The sequence below is a fragment of the Scyliorhinus canicula genome, chromosome 22 (assembly GCF_902713615.1).
Source record: "Scyliorhinus canicula chromosome 22, sScyCan1.1, whole genome shotgun sequence".
NCBI lineage: Eukaryota > Metazoa > Chordata > Chondrichthyes > Carcharhiniformes > Scyliorhinidae > Scyliorhinus > Scyliorhinus canicula.
The window spans coordinates 3,736,565-3,757,139 of record NC_052167.1 but is presented as its reverse complement, the minus strand read 5'-3'; the positions used below and the strand labels follow the sequence as shown (position 1 = coordinate 3,757,139).

Sequence of the window (20,575 nt, the reverse complement as noted above, 5' to 3'; positions counted from 1 at the left end):
GAGATGCTGGTTTGGCTATCAATATACCAAGTATTTCAATATACAAGAAGTACATAGAAGGGAACGCTATGTGTTTCAATATCCTCCCAGCTGCTCTCTAAGGTTACAGAGCTTCTGTCTACATAAGTCATCCATCTATCCCCAGAGAATCCCTACAGTGCAGAAGGAGGCCATTTTGTCCATTTAGCCTGCACCGACCCTCTGAAAGAGCACCCTTCCAAGGTCCATGCCTCCTCCCTATCCCCATAACCCCATCTAACCTGCACATCTCTGGACACTGAGGGACAATTTAGCGTGGCCTAACCACCTAATCACATTTTTTGGACTGTGGGAGGAAACCAGAGGAAACCTGGGGACACGGGGAGAATCCACACCATAAGACATAGGAGCAGAATTGGGCCACTCGGCCCATCGAGTCTGCTCCGCCATTCAATCATGGCTGATATGTTTCTCATCCCCATTCTCCTGCCTTTTCCTCATAACCCCTGATCCTCTTATTAATCAAGAACCTATCTATCTCTGCCTTAAAGACACTCAGTGTCTCCACAGCCTTCTGCGGCAAAGAGTTCCACAGATTCACCACCCTCTGGCTGAAGAAATTCCTCCTCATCTCTGTTTTAATGGATCGCCACTTTAGTCTGAGAAGATTGGAATTGAACGGGTCCCTGGCGCAATGAGACAGCGGTGCTAACCACTGTGCCTCCCATGAACAAAGAATATTGACGTTTACCACAAGAAGGAACAAACTATTCAAATGTCGCTGTGAGATAATAGTACCAGAAATGGTCACATAACAAGTTGTTTTAAATTTAAGTATTGTTGACCAGGCTCTCGTTATAAACACTCAATACCTTTCAGTGAATTTAGCATCAGAATTGCCCTCGGAGTTTACATAAAGATGTAGTCATTCAGTCAAATGATAGGATCCACCTGAACTGTGGGCTAGACACATTGACAATTTATATGATCGTGCGTCACTCCCCCCCCAGTACTGCACTGACGTGGCTGAGATTGTGATCTCACCACTGAGCGGAGGCTCAAACCTACAACCTTTTGACACAGAGGCAGGAACACAGCCAGCTGAGTCAAGCAGGTACGTCACACGTGTACCCTACGTTCAACCTCGGCCAGGCATCAGAGTCTTGCGTTCGTCGTATTGCTAATTATCGCAAAGGAAAATGGGCCTAAAATTAAAAACCCTAAGGAGAAGGTGTGGACGCCGCGAGGAGCTGAGCGGACCGGCACAGTGCTCCTGAACTTTGACCTTGAACCTCTGACCTGGATTAGAGCTAGCCAATGAAAATCTGCTCCAACGTGAAGCAGTCCTGACCTGGAACAAAATGAAAGGGGCAGTCGCAAGAAAGATGTCAGAGGGGTTGGGAACATAACACCCATTCCTAACTTGCAACAGCAACTTATCGTTATGTCGTATCCATGGCCTATGACGTTTTGGAGAGTTATCTTAACAAACTTGGCTCCAAGCCACATCAGAATGTCATTCGAACAGGTGGCCAAAAGCTCAGTCAAACAGAGAGAGTCTTGAAGGTGGAGGTGGAAAGGTTTAGGGAGGGATTTCCAGAGCTTGGGGACCAAGCAGCTCAAGTCATGGGTGCCAAGGTTGATCCTCAAAGAGGCCAGAGTTGGAGGAGAGCAGAGATATCTGAGTTAGGAGGATATCTCAGAATCACAGCACGGAAGGAGGCCATTTGGCCCATCGTGTCTGGGCCAGCTCTCTGCAAGAGAATTCAAATGGTTCCACTACTCTGCTCCCCCCCCCCCCCCCAGCACTCCCTCTTCAAAATATTAATTACATTTTTATGCTAACAGAAAACCTTGCCTCAGTTCCATTGCTTGGCGTTGATGGTGCTAAGTACATTTGGTCTACGTTTTTAATGTTTCAAAATAAATTTTAAGAGGAACAGGATGCAGCAGACACTCTTTCATCATAGTCCTATCTCTGTCCAAAGATTATTTCCTGTTCTAGAACATTCTTCCCACACCAATCTGCTGTCTACAGATTGAAACATCACGTAGGAAAGGACACAATATCCTAATGACATCTATGAGAGAGTAAAATTTCAGAAAAGATTGCCAAGTAATTCAGAAGTTTCAGAATGGTTGAGGATTCGCTACGGTGCAGAAGGTGGCCATTTGGCCCATCGAGTCTGCACCGGCCCTCTGAAAAAACACCCTCCCCCCCCCGCCCTATCCTTGTAACCCCACCGAACCTGCACATCTGTGGATACTAAGGGGCAATTTTAGCATGTCCAATCCACCTAACCTGCACACCTTTGGATACTAAGGGCAATTTATTATGGCCAATCCACCCAACCTGCACATCTTTGGACTGGCGGAGGAAACCGGAGCACCCGGAGGAAACCCACGCAGACACGGGGAGAAGATGCAAACTCCACACAGACAGTGGCCCAAAGGTGCCTGGTGCTGTGAGGCAGCAGTGCTAACCATTGTGGCAACTGGGGCTCTCAAGGCGAGGGTTGAATTGCAGAAAAGATCGAGGGGGTAAAGGTATTGAGCGATTTGGATGAACAGATGGGCCGTAATTTCGTTAAGTGGCACTGCAAGCTCGAGGGGCTGAATTGCCTGCTGCTCGTCCCAACGTTACCAACTCGGGCACAGAAGATGTTGATAGCTGTCAGCTGCAATCTTCCTACTTTGCCTTTGGAACCTACCACCAACAGCCAAGAGATCGAGCCCAGCTGAACGTGACAAATAGGAACAGAAGACTAGTTCTGTGCAACCCTTAGACCTGCTCTATCACTCATGCTATCATGGCTACTTTGATTCCACTTGTCCCCAAATCTCTTGATCCCCTTTGTATCCAGAACTCTCTCAAGCTTCCAATTACTCAATGATTATCACCGCCAGCTGAGCTGAAGAATTCAAACATTCAAACGCCTCTGAATGAAGATATTTCTGGCCATCTCAATTGAATGAGGCCGACCCCTTATCTGAAGTCTTGACCTGGTCTGGAGTCTCTACCTCCCTAACAAGCTCCAAGAGCAGAAGCTTACAGCTAACTGCTTCGCTCTCATTACAGACGTCTCGTGTTTATATATAACCTTTCGCACCATCAGGAACTCCTAAAGTTCTTTAATGCCAATGAAGCACTTCTTGAGCTGTAGTTACTCTTGTAAAGTAGGAGATGTGGCTGTCAATATGCGCACAGAAAGCTCCCACATACAGCAATAAGACAGTGATCGGATTTTTCCGGGATACCATTAATGGTATTAAAGATATTAATACTGACGGCCACGGGACATCTGTAAGAATTCTGAGATAGTGACCTTGGAACACTTAATGTCGGCCTGAGAGGGTAGACGCCTTGTCAGTTTAACCTCCCATCCAAATCATCAGATACTTGATTGGGCAAAGCCCAAGGGTGATGAATTCTTAACTCATCCTCTGTCTATTGACATTCCAATGAACACGCAGCCAAAGATCGTTCAGCCTCTCTCACTCCTGCTTTTAAATATCTTAACCAAATTTGTTTCGGATTGCATCACTTGTTTCTGAGAAGTGAAAAAGGAAGTGGTTACTTTTATAATGTGTCAGACTTTATGCAGGCGGATAACAAAGGGCTTTGTACACTTTTCCAAGTTATTGGCAGAGCAAACAGCAATATTTTTTGACAGTAAGTTGCAGCTCTGTGTTGCCACTTATTTAAAGTTAGAGAGGAGGGGGTGTCATTCCCCAATCCCATTGTTCCCTGAGGTTTACGTCTAACAATCTCTGCCTCCCCTCTCTTGGGGAGGGAGATGAACGAGCGGCATCTATATAGCATATTTCACAACTTCAGGATGGCGCAGAGCACTCTTTAGCCATTGCAATGCTGTTGAAGTGTTGTAATGTAGGATTAATGGAAGTCAACCTGCGCACAGCAAGGTCCCACAAACAGCAGTGTGATAATGAACGGACAATCTGTTTTACTGATAATATTGGTTGAGGGGAAGGTATTGGCCAGGACACCAGGACTTCCTTTCCCATCTTCAAAATAGTGTTGTGGGATAATTAACATCCATGAGAGCAGATGGAGGCTCGGACTTAATGTTTCAGCTGGGTAATCGATGAGCAAAGGGGTGCAGATTAGGTGGGGTTATGGGGATAGGGTGGGGGAGTGGGTGCTCTGTCACAGAGTTGGTGCAGACTTGATGGGCCAAATGGCCTCCTGCACTATGGTATTCTATTCTCTGGGTGGCACGATGACACAGTTGTTTGCAGTGGGTTCACTTCCAGCCTTGGGGTGACTGTCTGTGTGGAGTTTGCACGTTCTCCCCGTGTCTGCGTGGATTTCCTCCCGCAGTCCAAAGATGTGCAGGTTAGGTGGATTGGCCGTGATCAATTGCCCCTTTAGTGCCCAAGGATGTGTGTAGGTCAGGTTAACGGGATATTGGGGTTAGGGCGGGGAGTGCACTTGGTGGATTGCTCTTTTAGAGGGTTGGTGCAGACTCTATGGGCCGAGTGGCCTCTTTCTGCGCTGTAGGGATTCTATGATCCAATGAATACTGGGTTCTCTGTATTTTGCTTTGCAGACTCGAGTGATTGGATTGTGTGTCGGACAAAACAGATCTGCAGAACTTTTCTCTAATCTCTAGACATCAGGAATAATTAGTGTGCATCGTGCCATCTATATCAGAGTTACACAGTGACTCTCCATCAAGTATGCATTGATACATTGGCAGCTCAAACCATCTTGAATTGATGAGAGTGAACCATCATGCAGAAAATGGGAAACAAATCTGTTTTGAAACTTGACCACATGGATTGGGGCTGTTTCTTTCGCTCTGGGTGTCTGCCATGCCCATGTGACTGGTACCTCCATGTATTTGTGCTGCGACCGTTTGCATGTTCTCGTGCGTTTCCTCCTGCAGTCCCTCCTTTCCTGACTCCCCTTTCCCTTCAAACGCCAAACTAAAAGGGGATGCAGAGGATCCTACGTCACACTGGGTCATGAACTCTGAACCATGCTGTCACCATCACATCCAGGTACAGCTGCAGCCAGAACCATTCTTGCACTGACGCAAGCTGCAGTTAATCTTGTGGGCCAATGCAATTGTTATTTCTCTCTACAGGTGCTGGTAACTGTCCTGGATGTCAACGACTATCGTCCCCAGTTCTCCAAGAATGTATTTAGCACCAGTGTTTATGAGAATGAGCCAGGAGGGGCTTCTGTAGTAACCATGACTGCGACAGATCTGGATGAGGGCGAAAATGCGGTGTTGAAGTATAGTATACAGGGGCCTGGTGTAGGTAAGAGAATGAGTTACCGAATCTTTCAGGGAACAATTCACATTTTATTTGAGCGTTTCACTGTTCCCTCAGCTCTCTCAAGCTGTTGATTTGTCTGTCACCCCAACAAATGGTGCAAATCTCTTCCCACAGCATCTCCAGGCTTTACCCTTCCACTCAGGGACTTGCGATAAGGATGGGCTTTTCTGTGGGGTTGGGGAGGGGGGGCCAGTTCTCACCTCCACTCCGTATCTCCACTGAGGGAATCGATGAGTTAGGGAAGCTTAGATACAAGAGGGCACAGAGAGCAGTGGAAGGAGAGATAATCCAGACCCGGAACAATTGAGAGGAGCTGGGGATCCTCGCCCCCCTATTCCCCAACGACCACCACCGCCCCAGTTGTTGCACATATCGAACATCGCAAGGTGGTACTCAACTGGCCAACCACTATTCTAAGCGGCTTGCAATAAGTGAATCGCGTCGACAATTGAGATTACCATTACTGGGTCAATAAACTAGCTCCCTGTACAAGTATATCAATTAGAGCCGAGCGGAAGTCCAATATGTTCATTAAAACACTTCACTTGAATGTTACGTATAACAATTACGCACCATAGCAATCTACTCAAAATATTGACTCAAAAGGTTAGAAATTACTGTTGTCAACAATTGTGGATACATTTCCTCTTTCTGCTTTTGCGGATCCTCAACCTGCTCTGTTTAGTGTCTCGTGCTCAGTATGCTTTGCACATTGTACTTAACTCTCCAGGTGTAGTTCTCTCTTCCCACTTCACTTCTCTGCCCCCCCCCCCCTCCCCTCCCCACCTTTTAAAAAACATTTATTCATTCATGAGGATGTGGATGTCATTGGCAAGTTCAGCATTTACTGCCCATCCCTAATTGCCCTCGAGGAGACTCCTCCTTGAACATAACTGAGTGGTTTGGCTATGTCAATTCAGCGGGCAGTTAAGTATCAGCCACATTGCTGTGGGTCTGGAGTCACATGTAGACCAGACCAAGTGAAGACTGCAGACTGCCAAAGGTGTTTGTGATACAGATGAGTTTTGGCAACCGTCTGTTAGCTTTCTGGTCACGTTTACATTTTATTCCAGGGTTATTTAATTAACTGAACACTGCCACGATGAAATAGGAGCTCATGTCTCCAGATTCTCAGGCGAGGCCTTTGGATTATTAGTCCGGGAACGTGACTGCTATCATACCGTAACCACCTACATGTGCCCCATTCTCTCTTTCTCATACTCTAACACCGAGTCCCAGAAATTCATCTGACCCCATTTTCACTGCACAACAATGATGTGTTGGGTACTCTGGATCTGTGGAGACTGCGTTTACCTTAGCAGTAACATATACAGGCTACCAACACTTGCAATAGTACAACACTATTTTATTAAGCTAAGAACTGTTGAACATACTTTCACTGTGGGTCGACACTATATTAGATTAACTGAAGGCCTATGCCTATCCTGACCATCTAGACTGTTAGCACATGGTGAGGATCTGTGCTACTAGCTGTGAGCTCTGTCCTTCTCAGAGGCTGCATCCCGAATGAGCGGGAAAACTAGTGGCCTCTGGCTTTATAGTGAGCGTGCTCTAACTGGTGTTCGGCTGCTGTGTTATGTGTGTTGATTGGCCTTGCAGTGTGTCAGTCAATGTGTGTCTGCACCATTATATACTGATGTGTATATTATGACAAACAAGATGCTTGTGCCAGAAGACAGGTCCAACAATCTCCGGAACTGTTCGACGTGGGTCACCCTACTCTCTTATTCCTTTCAGATGCATTCAGGATTGACGAGGACACAGCTGTAATCACCACCACACGGCTTCTAGAATCCTACGAGAGGTTCAATTTGACGGTCGTCGCCACTGACCAAGGCGAGCTGCCGCTTTGGGGCTCAGCTTTGCTGAAGATTGAAGTGATCGACGTGAATGACAACCGGCCGATGTTTGTCAGACCCCCCAACGGGACAATACTGCACATTGTGGAGGTAAGAGCCTTGATGACACCCTCGGACGGACCGGTAAGAGGAGAGTTTTCACAGGATCTCAGAACTGTTCCAGCAGAGACAGAGACTATTCAGACCGTCCTATTTGCCCCAGCTGTCTGGACAAACAATTCACGGGGTGACACTCCCCCCGCCTTCTCCCCGTAACCCTGCTTGTTCTTCCTTTTCAGATTCTAATCCAATTCCCTCTTGAAAGCCTCGATTGAATCTGCCTCCCCAACACTCTCAGGCAGATTCTTTACTTGAAAAATATTTTTTATTGGATTTTTAACAATTTATATCAAACGTTACAGAGTAAGACAAAACCCCAACACATGATTCAACACAAATTACAACAACAGCTGTGGTTACGATTATTATACATAAAGAGAACTTACCTTACAGCTCGCGTTTATTATGGCCAGAAGCTCATTTCAGATCCTGACCACTCGCAGCGTGAAAAGGTTTTTCCTCGTGTTACTTTTTTGCTTTTTAGTCCAAATCTGCGATGTCTCGTTCTCGAGCCTTCACAAGTAGGAGCTGGTTTTATCGATCTGCTCTGCCCAGACCCCTCGTGATCTTGAATATCTCCATCAAATCTCGTCTCTACCTTCTCTTCTCCTAAACAACTGGGCTGGATTCTCCGCCGCGCCACATTTCTGTTTTACCTCGACGGCGCGATGCTCCGTTACGCCGACCAATCAATGTGTTTCCCTTTGTGGGGCTGCCCCACACCATCGGGAGACCCAGGGGCTGCCGGCAAAACGGAACATCCCGCCAGCGGAGAATCCCGCCCAACTCTCTCTCAAACAATAAAACATTGGTTGAGAGTAAAGAAGAATTCTAAACTCTTTTAAGGACAGCGTTCGAAATGGGACAGTAATTATTTTATTTTTTTTAGCTTCGCACATCTCATGTTAGAGGAAATGCATCGGTTTAGAGACTGATCAGAAAGAGGCAGGAGGCCCTAACGGAAATCAGGAGCCAATAAAAGGGCCATTCAGTCCATCCATTCCATTCTATCCAGAGTCCAGTTTCATTGGCACCATGTACATTGGCACCATTGCAAATATCTTGTCTATACTGATAGAAATATAAACAACTGGAGAATGCGATTGGAATTCACCAAACTCATCCTGACATGTAAATGTCTCTTCTACCGCTCAATCGCTTATATAACCAAGAAAAAAAAAACATGTTTTAATTTTTCCGGCACGATTTGTACCAGCACGGAATCTTGCAGGTCGGGATTGGACCCATGACATGAGACTGTGACACCTCCATCGTTTATTGTTCCCTAGGAGAGAGACGCAGGGTTCAACGTGTATGAGGTGCTGGCCACTGACAACGATGAAGGTTTGAATGGAGCGGTCAGGTATGGGTTCCTGAAGACAGCGGTCAACAGAGATTGGGAGTACTTCAGCATCGACCCTGTCACTGGAATCATCAATACTACAATCCGGTTGGACCGGGAGCGGCAGGCAGGCTATAATGTGAGTGATTGGTTTTGGAGTACTCGACAGTCCCTCCCCTTCTAAACACCACACCTCTGATTATAGTGGGAAGGAGTAGTTGGATGTATTCCGAGATTCCTGTGCTTTGGCCGAAGCTGCCCGGAGATATATTGATGTCATTTCTTGAGGTTGTGCTGACAGGGTTATGTGAAGATGACTGGGAAGGGGCACATCTGGAGGCACGGTGGCACAGTGGTTAGCACTGTTGCTTCACAGCGCCAGGGTCCCAGGTTCGATTCCTGGCTTGGGTCACTGTCTGCGGAATCTGCACGTTCTCCCCGTGTCTGCGTGGGTTTCCTCCGGGCGCTCCGGTTTCCTCCCTCAAGTCCTGAAAGACGTGCTTGTCAGGTGAATTGGACATTCTAAATTCTCCCTCCGTGTACCTGAACAGACGCCGGAATGTGGCGACTAGGGGCTTTTCACAGTAACTTTATTGCAGTGTTAATGTAAGCCTACTTGTGACAATGAAGATTAATATTATTAAGCACAGCATGGACTCATTGGATGCATGGCGTTTTCCTGTGCTGCAAATTCTGTGTAAAACTCGAGAAAAGTAACTAATCTGACCTCTATGTTTAGAATTCTTTGCCAGGTTCACTGCCTGGCCCTCAAAGTACGAGCTGGAGTTAAACGGCCGTTAAGTTCAATGAAATGTTTGGTTGACCTAAAAGTCGGAACCCTGACCCACGGGAAAGCTGCCATAAGTTATATTGTCACCTGTTGGAACAATGCCAAGCCGGTTTTGGTCCTACTTTGATGCAAACAAACAGTAATATAACTGGAGTAAAACCAGAAAAAGACGGAAATACTCAACAGATCAGGCAGCATCTGTGGAGAGAGAAAGAGAGATAGCGTTTCAGGTCGAAAACCTTGCATCAGTACTCATTCTAACTCCTGGTCTGGTATATACAGGGTTAATGTGGGACTGAGTACAAACTGCCCATACAGGAGGCATGTGACCAAAACCTATGGTCAGAGTGTTGGTCAGAGACGTGGAGATAGCTCCATGCCTGTTGCCTTTACTCTATATTTGTACATAGTTCCAAGTAGCTAATAATGACTTGCTGTTAACAATCAGAAGACTGCAAAGATAGGGCAGCACGGTAGCGCAGTGGTTCGCACTGCTGCCTCACGGCACCGGGGTCCCAGGTTCGATCCCGGCTCTGGGTCACTGGCCGTGTGGAGTTTGCACATTCTCCCCGTGTCTGCGTGAGTTTCACCCCCAGAACCCAAAGATGTGCAGGGTAGGTGGATTGGCCACGCTAAATTGCCCCTTAATTGGAACAAATGAATTGAGTACACTAAATTTATAAAACAAAAAGACTACAAAGATTTCTTTGACACGTTCTGCAACCAACTCCATCCACCTAACCTGCACGTCTTTGGACTGTGGGAGGAAACCGGAGCACCCGCAGGAAACCCACGCAGACACGGGGAGAATGTACAAACTCGTCCAAGGTCAGAATCGAACCCGGGCCCCTGGTGCTGTGTGGCAGTGGTGCTAACCACTGTGCCATCGTGTCACCCTTAGGAGGTGGTAGTGAGCTGCCTTCTTGAACCACTCTAGTCCATGTGGTGTTGGTGCACCCACCATGCTGTTAGGGAGGGAGGCTCCAGGATTTTGACCCAATGACAGTGAAGGGACGGCGACACATTTACAAGTCAGGATGATTGGTGCTGTCGAAGCAGCCCTGGTGAGTTGCTACAGTGCATCTGAATGCAATTTTAACTGCAGTCTTAAGAGTCGCACAGTAAACGGGGATAGATGGCCTATTGGGCTTTTGGCCATTGTTCATGCTGAATACTAGGGACGAGTGAGTTTTGCTTGAAACTTGGCTTCGTTGCCACCATTGACTAAGTGATTTCCACATGTGAGTGTGTGATTAATTCGATCCTGTATCGTTGTTGACAGTGAAAGGCCATTAGAAGCAAATCAGTAGTTTGGAGGAGGACACCTCACGTAACTCTAGTTTTGTTATCCGAGTGAGTATTGACACCACTGTGGGAACAAACTGTAGGCAGACCGGGAATAATTGCAGGAGTCACAATAAACAGAGTCTATTTAAAAAGATTCGCTACGAACCACAGCAAACACAGCGCTTGACTGAAACTACAGTAAGGCTATTCCTACTGCAAAACGCAGTGAGTGGAGGATAGTCCCATCACGGCGCATCATCAGAGTTAAAACAATCTCAGTCCACTCCAGGCATGATTGAATAGGGACATTAACCAATCATCTCCATTTCTGGTCAGGAATACCATTGCTGTTGTATAGCGTGTGATGATGAAAGGGCAGAATGATTTCAGTGAGTCTTTTCTTCATGGATTCTTCGTGTTTGCTTTTTTTAGTTGATTCTCCTGGCTTATGACCTTGGGCAACCTGTTCCCTATGAAACTACACAGCTTCTGCAGGTAGCTCTGGATGACATTGACGACAATGAACCACTCTTTCTCAAACCACCGGTAAGAACACTTCAATAAATAAGAGTGAATATGGTCAGATACTGCTGGCAGGTTCCAAAACTATAACGAATTGTATACTGTGCAGAAGAAGCAGAAGGAGGCCATTTGGCCCATCCAGCCCATTCCAGCTCTCTGCAGGGGTAACTTGGCAAGTTCCACACTCCCTCCTGTAAGGCCTGAAAGTTTCCTTCCTGTGGTGAATGTGATTAACACTATATATAGTTGCCAATATCACTCCATGTATATATGTTCGTTATCTACCCATTGTAAGTGCAGTTGCACTATCCGACCACCAGGGGGAGTCGCTCTGGGAGTACGCGAGAGTTTGTACTGGGCTCTGCCCAGGACTCCTCCCCCTGGGACCGATGTATAAAGATCAGTGCCTTAGAGCCAGCCTGCCAGTTCACCTGAATTTCAACGACAAATAGGCTGGCTCTATTGTAAGTGTATTAAAGCCTCTGTTCAGATCCAACTACACGTGTTCGCTGAATTGATGGTTCCATCACTTCCATCAGGTGCTTATCCAATTCCCTTTTGAAATCCACCATGGAACCTGTCTCCACCACACTCTCAGAGCATTCCAGATCCTAACCACTCACTGCTTAAAAACAAATGAGAACTGATTGGTTTTCCTGCCTATTGTCTCAGGGTTCGCTGGTTCCTTACTCACCCACCAGAAAAAAGTTTCTCCCGAACTACTCTGATTAAAACCCCGCATCCTTTTGAACATTTCTATTGATCAAAAGATAACTAATCCCAGTGTCTCTGAATCGTATAAAAATACAACTCCCGAGGCACATTTCAACTGTGAAAATGATCACTGTAGAGTGGGCTTTACTGAGCTGGAAGCAGGGGAGCAGAGCCAAACCATGGTCAGGGAAGTAAACATTCCTCGTTCTTCTGCAATGAGTAGCAAGGCGGAGAGTTTCAGAATGCAGGGAATTGGCACAGCTGGTGGAGCAGCGAAAGACTACGAACACAATCCTCACTGTCTTCATCGCCAAATGGCACACGTCACTGTAATGATATGTATATAGGTACGCCAGTGAAGGGTCAATTATTATATCTTAGTGTAATTCAAACACTAGAGGGCACCACCAGTTCCCAGTATAAATATCAGACCTCGGGGAATCTTGGGTAGTGTTAGCAAAGGAGAAGAATTGATCACAGCACGAGGATTAGTTTAGATTAGAGAGAGAGAGAGTTAACACAAGGTCATCATTAGTTAATACTAGATTATAGATTACTGTTGAACAGATTCAATCTTACTTTATTAGTAGTTATAGCTCTGTAGAGTGTGTGAACTCTATTTAAGTTCATTGTTATTCAGTAAATTAGTTTTGCTTCAATCTGAAGATTGGTGGTTTCTTTATCATCAACTCGTCAGACCATTCTGGATCACAAGGCAAAGAATAACGACATGTTACCGCAAAGTGTAATATAAAACAGGCTGAATGGGCGGCTATGTGTGGAAACACTTCAAGCAGTGAAATCTTCCCAAGAGATGTGATGAGATGTGAGGCCCGGATTTTTGCGAGTTTGCGCTGTTTTCCTGGTGCAATTTAGGCAAAATGTGGCATAACCCGTGCAGAAGAATTGGGAGCGCACGTTATGATGTGCAAATTTAGCCTCTGCAATCTTCCACCCGATAAACCCGACCACAACTTTTCCCACCTCCCCACATCGAATTCATCACAATTTCTGCGAATTGCACCTATCTGCCGCCCTTCAAGGAAACCTCGAAAATGAAGCTGAATCTCTGGGGTGTAAGGTCGTTAATAGACACCTTTCTAAAAAACAGTTTTGAGTAGAACTTTATTTTGCATTGGCTATGAAACTGACCAGTGTGCGCCAATATAACTAACCAATTGTTCTGTACAGTCTGTGGAAGTCATTTTCAATTACTTACAATCAGGCTACTGAGGGACGATGGTCTGATTATGAAAGCTTTCCTCTGACAAACCCATTTCTGGCTGAGTTAGTTAAACTGCATCAAGTTGCCACTCGTAACTGTGTTGAGAAATAAATGTCAGTGCAGGTGCATTTTTAAAAAAATGAGTTCTAAATCCTGCCCGATTATACTGGCTCGCGACGGATTTGGCGCTTTGCGATGTGCGAGTGCGCCTCAATGTCAGTGCACACCATGCCGAATTTTTTCAGCCTTTGTCAGTGCTCTTGTTGATCCCCTGAGTCCTGCGCCCCTCTCCCACCAACACCCCCCCCCCCCCCCCCCCCCCCCACTCCCCCCCCACTCCCCCCCCCCCCCCCCCCCCCTCCTCACTTTGTGCCTTGTCTGCTGAATAGCCAGCTGGATCTCCCTCTCTAACCAGTCAGTCAGCAGTACCTGGTGAACTGGCTTAAAGGAGAGGGTTCCCTCCCTTGGATTTTAATATCTCGCCATTGCTGTTGACAGCATTTGTCCTCTCTCTCTCCCTTTTAAGGGAAATTCTTTGCTCACAAAGTGTGGTCAGGTACAGCCAAAGCTGCAACTCGTCGGCCCACAGGCTACGTCATTACTGCTGAATCAGTGTTTTTGTTCCGTTTTGAAACCACACACAATCTTGTTTATCACCCATATTTAGCACGAAACTTGAGGAAGAAAATACCAGGCAGCACATTTGCGACCTTCATCAGCTGTGGCTCAGCCAGGAGAACTGCTGAATGCAGAGTCTGAAGGAGTTGGGTTTAAGGTTCGATTCCCGGCTTGGGACGCTGCGGAGTCTGCACGTTCTCGCCGTGTCTGCCATGGTTTCCTCCGGGTGCTCCGGTTTCCTCCCACAGTCCAAAGATGTGCGGGTTAAGTTGATTGGCCGTGATAAATGAAAATGAAATGAAATGAAAATCGCTTATTGTCACGAGTAGGCTTCAATGAAGTTACTGTGAAAAGCCCCTAGTCGCCACATTCCGGCGCCTGTCCGGGGAGGCTGGTACGGGAATCGAACCGTGCTGCTGGCCTGCTTGGTCTGCTTTAAAAGCCAGCGATTTAGCCTTGTGAGCTAAACCAGCCCCTTAAATTACCCCTTAGTGTCCAATAAGTGTCCAATGGGGTTTCTGGGTTAGTGGGATGGAGGTGTGAGCTTAAGTAGGGTGCTCTTTCCAAGGGCCGGTGCAGACTCAATGGGTCGAATGGCCTCCTTCTGCACTGTAAATTCTATGATTCTTTAGTAAGGCGCACGTCCAAGGACTTCAGCACACATTCTCAGCTGATACCTCCCAGCAGTACCGAAAAAGTCCAGTACTGTCAGGAGACACCGCCTAATCCAGTGGATGGTGGACTTTGTAGCTCCTATGTTACTATATGAAGATAACTGACTATACTGTCAGTTCGTCCTGACACTCGAGTGCTGCACAGTCAGGGGCGTTGTCTGTCAGCTGAGGCGATAAACCGAATCTCCCCCCACTGCCTGTCTGCTCACGTGGATGTAAAATACCCCATGGCACTATCTCAAAGTAGAGAGCAGGAGAAAGTTCTCTCTGATAGCCTGGCCAATATTTATCACTAAAACATTATCTGGTCATTGTCATGTTGCCGTCTGTAGGATCTCGCTGTGTACAAATTGGCTACTGTGTTTCGTACATTACAACAGCGACTGTGCTTCAAAACTACTTGGTTGGCCGTAGAGCAGTTTGGGGTATCCAGTGGTCATGAAAAACGACACATAAATTGAAGCCTTTTCATCAACCAACTATGATCATGCATACCATTGTTTACAGGAGCTCTCTTGTGTGCAGTATTGCTCATTATGTAATCACCACAGTTAAAGATAGTTCCTCGAAACATTATTGAGAAGCACAATAAATTACAGAGTAATCGTTTCAGGCTGGAGAAACCCTTCGGCCCCTCTAACCCACCCTTCTCCTGTCCTTTGCTGTATTTTCAATGACCGTGAAATCCATTGACCAGAACCAGCTGTGTTCCCTCATGAAAGTTCCTTGGTTCAAGGAACATTAAGAGTTAATGAAGCAATTTCCCCCTGCTTTGCCCCAGTCTGCTCTGCACTCCCCCCGACCACAGAACTGGTCCATTATCAGGTAGAATGGTCCCTGAATTTGAAAAGAGTGAGAGGTGACTTTGTTGCCATGAGAGGCTTTGACAGGGTAAATGCTGGGAGGCTTATGGCTGGAGAATCTAGAACCACGGCTGCTAGACTCAGGATAAGGGGCGTCCTCACTTGGGATGTGACATTGCCCATGGGTGGGAGTGTGTGGGGGAGCCACCACCTCACAAAGAGATCGGGGTACCCTTTCAAAATGGCGGCCCGATCTCTGAGTTCAGCTCCTCAGTGCTAAGAAAAATATTCTAAGTGTGGGCTAAACCGGTGAGAAACTCCCCAGGGCCCAAAAAAGTGACGGCGTGTCACTGAATAGCGGTGGGGAACTCGCCGGCTCTGACTCCTTAAATGCTTGCCACAAATGAACTTCGAAATTATTCCTTTAAATTCAGCCCGTTGAGTCGGTGCATCAAACTGATCTTCCAGTCCTGAAAAGAAAGTTTGTTCGTTTATTTTTAGCTCCTTATGAAATCCCAGAAACATCACTATAATGGGCAGCACGGTAGCACAAGGGGATAGCACTGTGGCAGCGCCAGGGTCCCAGGTTCGATTCCCCGCTGGGTCACTGTTTGTGTGGAGTTTGCACCTTCTCCCCGTGTCTGCGTGGGATTCCTCCGGGTGCTCCGGTTTCCTCCCACAGTCCAAAGATGTGCAGGTTAGGTGGATTGGCCATGATAAATTGCCCTTAGTGTCCAAAAAGGTTAGGAGGGGTTTTGGGTTACAGGGATAGGGTGGAAATGAGGACTTAATGTGGGTCAGTGCAGACTCGATGGGCCGAATGGCCTCCTTCTGCACTTATGTTCTATCTATAAGTGCTTCACATAATATAAAATTTCAGATGGAAAAGGGCATATCGAACAAATCTCCTGAATGGCAAACATTCTAATCGGGAAGACAACAATTGGAAGGATGATTGTTTTTTTTTAAGGAGGTTGAAGAGGTGCTCCGATGTTAAATTTCCGCCCTCCTTTTCCCCCTCTGTGTGGTACATTGCTAACCCAGTGTTGCACCCTGTGTTTTATCAGAGGAGTTTGCATTACCAGCTGCTGTTTGTGGCCGAGCATGCTAATCCAGCCACCGTTGTGGGGAAGGTAACGGGAGCCATCGATGCTGATGAAGGATCCAATGCTGTGGTCTATTACTTCATAGCAGGTTGGTTCCCAGTCAATTCACTTGTGCCTGCATTACTTGACTAAACCCGGCATCTTATCTGCTGGGCAGAGTAATCATTCGTGCCACCTCCCTGCTCTGACACTGAAATGAGTGTACCGTTGACACTTCCAGACTGCGCTAATCAATGTTCTCCATGTCCAACCTCTTGTCACCCATTTCCCTAAAAACTAACTTTTCCAAAACTCTTCCTTCTTGAAACCTGTCCTGAGCAGCCCTGTGACCCATTCATCCATCACCATCATTGACTTTCTCTGACTCCTGACGCCTCCTCATAGATTTTGTTGAAATTCCATACCCTCATAATTCCATGGAATCTCTACAGTACAGAAGGAAGCCATTCGGCCCATCGAAACCACACCTACCCTCTCAAAGAGCACCCCACCCAGGCCCACTTCGCCCACCCTATCCTCATAACCCCACACATTGATCATGTACTAATCCACCTAACCTGAACATCTTCGGACTGTGGGAGGAAACCAGAAACGGGGAGAATGTGCAAACTTCACACAGTCAATCACGGAATCAAACTTGGTTCTCTGGCGCTGTGAGGTAGCAGTGCTAACCATTCTGCCACCATACTGCCCCTATGAATTCCTCCAGCCCTTTAACCACTCTTAAATGCTGCCTTCTATTCAACCCCTCCCACCCGGCTTACTCACTCTTCCAACTTCTTCCATCGGGCAGGAGATACAGAAGTCTGAGAACACGCACGAACAGACTCAAAAACAGCTTCTTCCCCGCTGTTCCCAGACTCCTAAATGACCCTCTTATGGACTGACCTTATTAACACTACACCCTGTATGCTTCACCCGATGCCGGTGCTTATGTAGTTACATTGTACATCTTGTGTTGCCCTGTTATGTATTTTCTTTTATTCCCTTTTCTTCCCATGTACTTAATGATCTGTTGAGCTGCTCGCAGAAAAATACTTTTCACTGTACCTCGGTACACGTGACAATAAACAAATCCAATCCAATCCAATCCAACCCCTTCTTCCTTTCATAGCAGGGGCTTCAGATAGTTTGCAGTCTGTTTGGAGCTTCAAAATCTGCTTCTTAAGCCGAGCTATCCATTGTTTCTTCTGGGCTCCCTCTGCATTACACAACATCTGGTTCCAACGTCCATCATTGAAGCACTGGAATACTTCCCATCTTAAAAAATGCCATAAAAATGAAAGTTGTTGTTATACTGAATCATCCACCACTTTGCCCTACTTGTAGCTTTAACCCACAATCCTGTACTTCAGTCCGAGTCCCTGGCGAGCACCATGCCATGCCAATACGTGCGCCCAAATGTAGACAGTGGCCTACAATGGACGCAAGGCATCTAGGAACCACATTGAGACTTCTCAATTTAATTTAATCCTTAATCTTTAATGCCAATGAACATTGATGGCTTCTATTCCTTTCATTCGACCCAAAACATTCACTCCCTCTACCACCGATGCATAGTGGCGGCAGTGCCATCCACTGCAGCAACTCACCAAGGTGCCTTCTAAACCTGCGACCTCTGCCATCCAGAGGAACGAAGACAGCAGATACATAGGAACATCACCACCTGCAAGTTCCCCCACAAGTCACTAGGCCAAAATATAGGAACTCCCTCCCTAACAGCACTGTGGGTGTACCTACACCGTGTGGACTGCAGGGGTTCCTGAAGGCAGCTCAACACCACCGTCTCGAGGGCATTTAAGGATGGGAAGTAAATGCTGGCTGAACCAGCGATGCCCACATATAATGAAAGTGTAAACAAACAAAAAAAAAAAATCCTGACATGGATTTGGGCTCTGGTCACAGAATAGGATGACCAACTTTTCCAAGCAGCTTTGGCACCTGCAGGAATTATAATGACACCTATCAGGGCCCTGCTGTGAAAAGTATAGGTGTAAAATCAGAGAGGGCAATGGCAAACATGCTTTTGACACTTCACTTCATGAGAAAAAAGGCTGTTTGACATACAAATCGGTTACTGTTTCAATTGGTGTGGGAAGACAGGGCATCACATGTTGGACAACCAATGGCAGGAGCGTGGGGGCGGGACTGTGGAGTCAGGTCATGTGATGAAACCTCTAGGAAGACATTTAACCCGAGTTGGCAACCGTAACCCCAGAGGTGGAATTACAAAGAGCTCGAATACATATGTTAAAGCTATAACAACACAGCATTTAATGTAACTGCCAAGTGACCGCCCAAGATCAAATAACTCATTAAAGCCGTTTGTCACTGTAGCCGGAGATCCAGAAAAGAACTTCCAGCTGAACCAGGACGGGCTGCTGAAGGTGTTGAATGATCTGGACCGAGAAACCAACCCGTTCTACACCATCATTGTCAAGGCCTCCAGTAACCCGAACTGGGGGCCTCTGAGGGGGCACAGCCAGCGTTTCGACCCCAGCACTGACCTCACCCTGCAGGAGGTCCGCATCTACCTGGAGGACATCGATGACCAGCCACCCAGGTTCATAAAGTCCGAGTACACGGCTGGTACGTTTTCAATTACAATACAGACACCCATGAGTCGGCACATTTTGGTAGGAAGAGTAAGGACCCATACTGCTTGAATAATACGTGCCCGAATGAGGGAGAGAAGCAAAGGTACTAAGGAGCACAAATACCACTCAAAGTAGCAACATGGGTTATAAGGCCTTGAAGAAATAATGCCAAGCACTGTGGTTCATTTTGACAAGAATATAATTCAAAAGCAAGGAAGTCACAATAAACTAGTATAGACTTTCGCTCAGAACAGACTCCGAGAACTGTCTCCATATTTTAAAATACTAGGCACCAGAGAAGGTGCTAAATAGGTTCACAATGACGATACCAGAACTGAGGGGAAAGGCTGAACAGTTTGGAGCTCTTTCCTCTAGTAAAACGAAGACGGAGGGGTGACCTGCACTTTCATTATCTCTTAGGTAGATGTGGGAAAGATGTTTCCATGCGTTGGTAGTCTAAACCCGGAGGCCATGAGTATAAGGTAATCAATCCAATGTGGAATTCAGGAGAAACTGGTTTCTCCAGAGAACGGTGAGAATTTAAAACTTGGTATTGCACCGAGTGGGTTAGGCAAACAACATGGATAAATTGAAGGGGAATCTGGATTAACACATGGTAGAGAAAGGATTGGAGGGATAGGGTGAGATGAAGTGAGGGCCTCACGGGTTAGGTGGATTGGCCATGATAAATTGCCCGTAGTGTAAGGTTAATGGGGGGGGATTGTTGGGTTACGGGTATACGGGTTACGTGGGTTTAAGTAGGGTGATCATTGCTCGGCACAACATCGAGGGCCGAAGGGCCTGTTCTGTGCTGTACTGTTCTATTCTAAGTACAATAGGAGGAGGCTTCTGTAAAAGCTGGCATTGACCAGTTGGGTTGAAGGAGCTGTTTCTGTCCTGGAGGCTGAGCATGAAAAGGGGTCATTAACCCCTTTATCAAATACTTACGCTGGGGATGCGGCAGCAACCAAACAAACCACGGATTCCAGAGGTAAAGTTAGTAGCTTTCCGTTCACAGTTAAATAACAAAGCGTGACTGGTATGTTGAGGAAGTCCGTTGAAAGAGGCGACTAAAGGTTCGCAGGTACGGGCTGGCATCTTGCCTGAATGATGATTTCTGTCAGTGATGGTAAATTTGGCCGCCTGCCAGGTTTTGTTTGGTCGGAAGTAAGCAACTATTCAGAGAAAATGAAAGAATGGAGAATGGGCTTTCCCAGCATCCATTGCGGTCAGGAAAGTCCTCTATTAAATGTAAGGCCCCTGACGTCATCGCCATTTAGATGTCTCCATGATGCTGCACGAAGCACTGCCATCAAACAGTAACCAGTTTGATAAAAACCTTTTCAAGTCTTGTGTCTGCCGGGAAACATAATCTTATTTGTTAATTGACATTTTGGCCCAAACTAAATGCAAAGCATTGTTGAAATGGCTGACTGCACAGGTATTGGTTTTGAAACATTTACCTGCATTCATTTCAGTAAAAGAAACCTTCAGTGCAATAACAGGGGGTAAATGTGCATCATGTGTGTCTTTGTACTGAACAAGCTTCTAGTTCCGATCAGCAATGGAGGAAGTCGAACACCCGCACATTATGCTGTACATCTCTGCGTTTTGCCCACAACTGCACAGAAA

At 46.6% G+C, this 20,575-nt stretch overlaps 1 protein-coding gene across 2 annotated transcripts in view; it reads left to right on the top strand.

Annotated features, from left to right (window-relative positions):
* The window catches only part of cdh23 (cadherin-related 23), a 285,383-nt gene that overhangs the window by 246,060 nt on the left and 18,748 nt on the right, over positions 1-20,575 (top strand). For both annotated transcript variants that reach the window (XM_038782950.1, XM_038782951.1), the window contains 6 exons: positions 5,091-5,268; positions 7,045-7,256; positions 8,555-8,746; positions 11,117-11,230; positions 16,308-16,434; positions 18,684-18,935. In XM_038782950.1, coding sequence (XP_038638878.1) covers positions 5,091-5,268; positions 7,045-7,256; positions 8,555-8,746; positions 11,117-11,230; positions 16,308-16,434; positions 18,684-18,935 — 1,075 coding nt within the window. The remainder of the gene's footprint in view (positions 1-5,090; positions 5,269-7,044; positions 7,257-8,554; positions 8,747-11,116; positions 11,231-16,307; positions 16,435-18,683; positions 18,936-20,575) is intronic.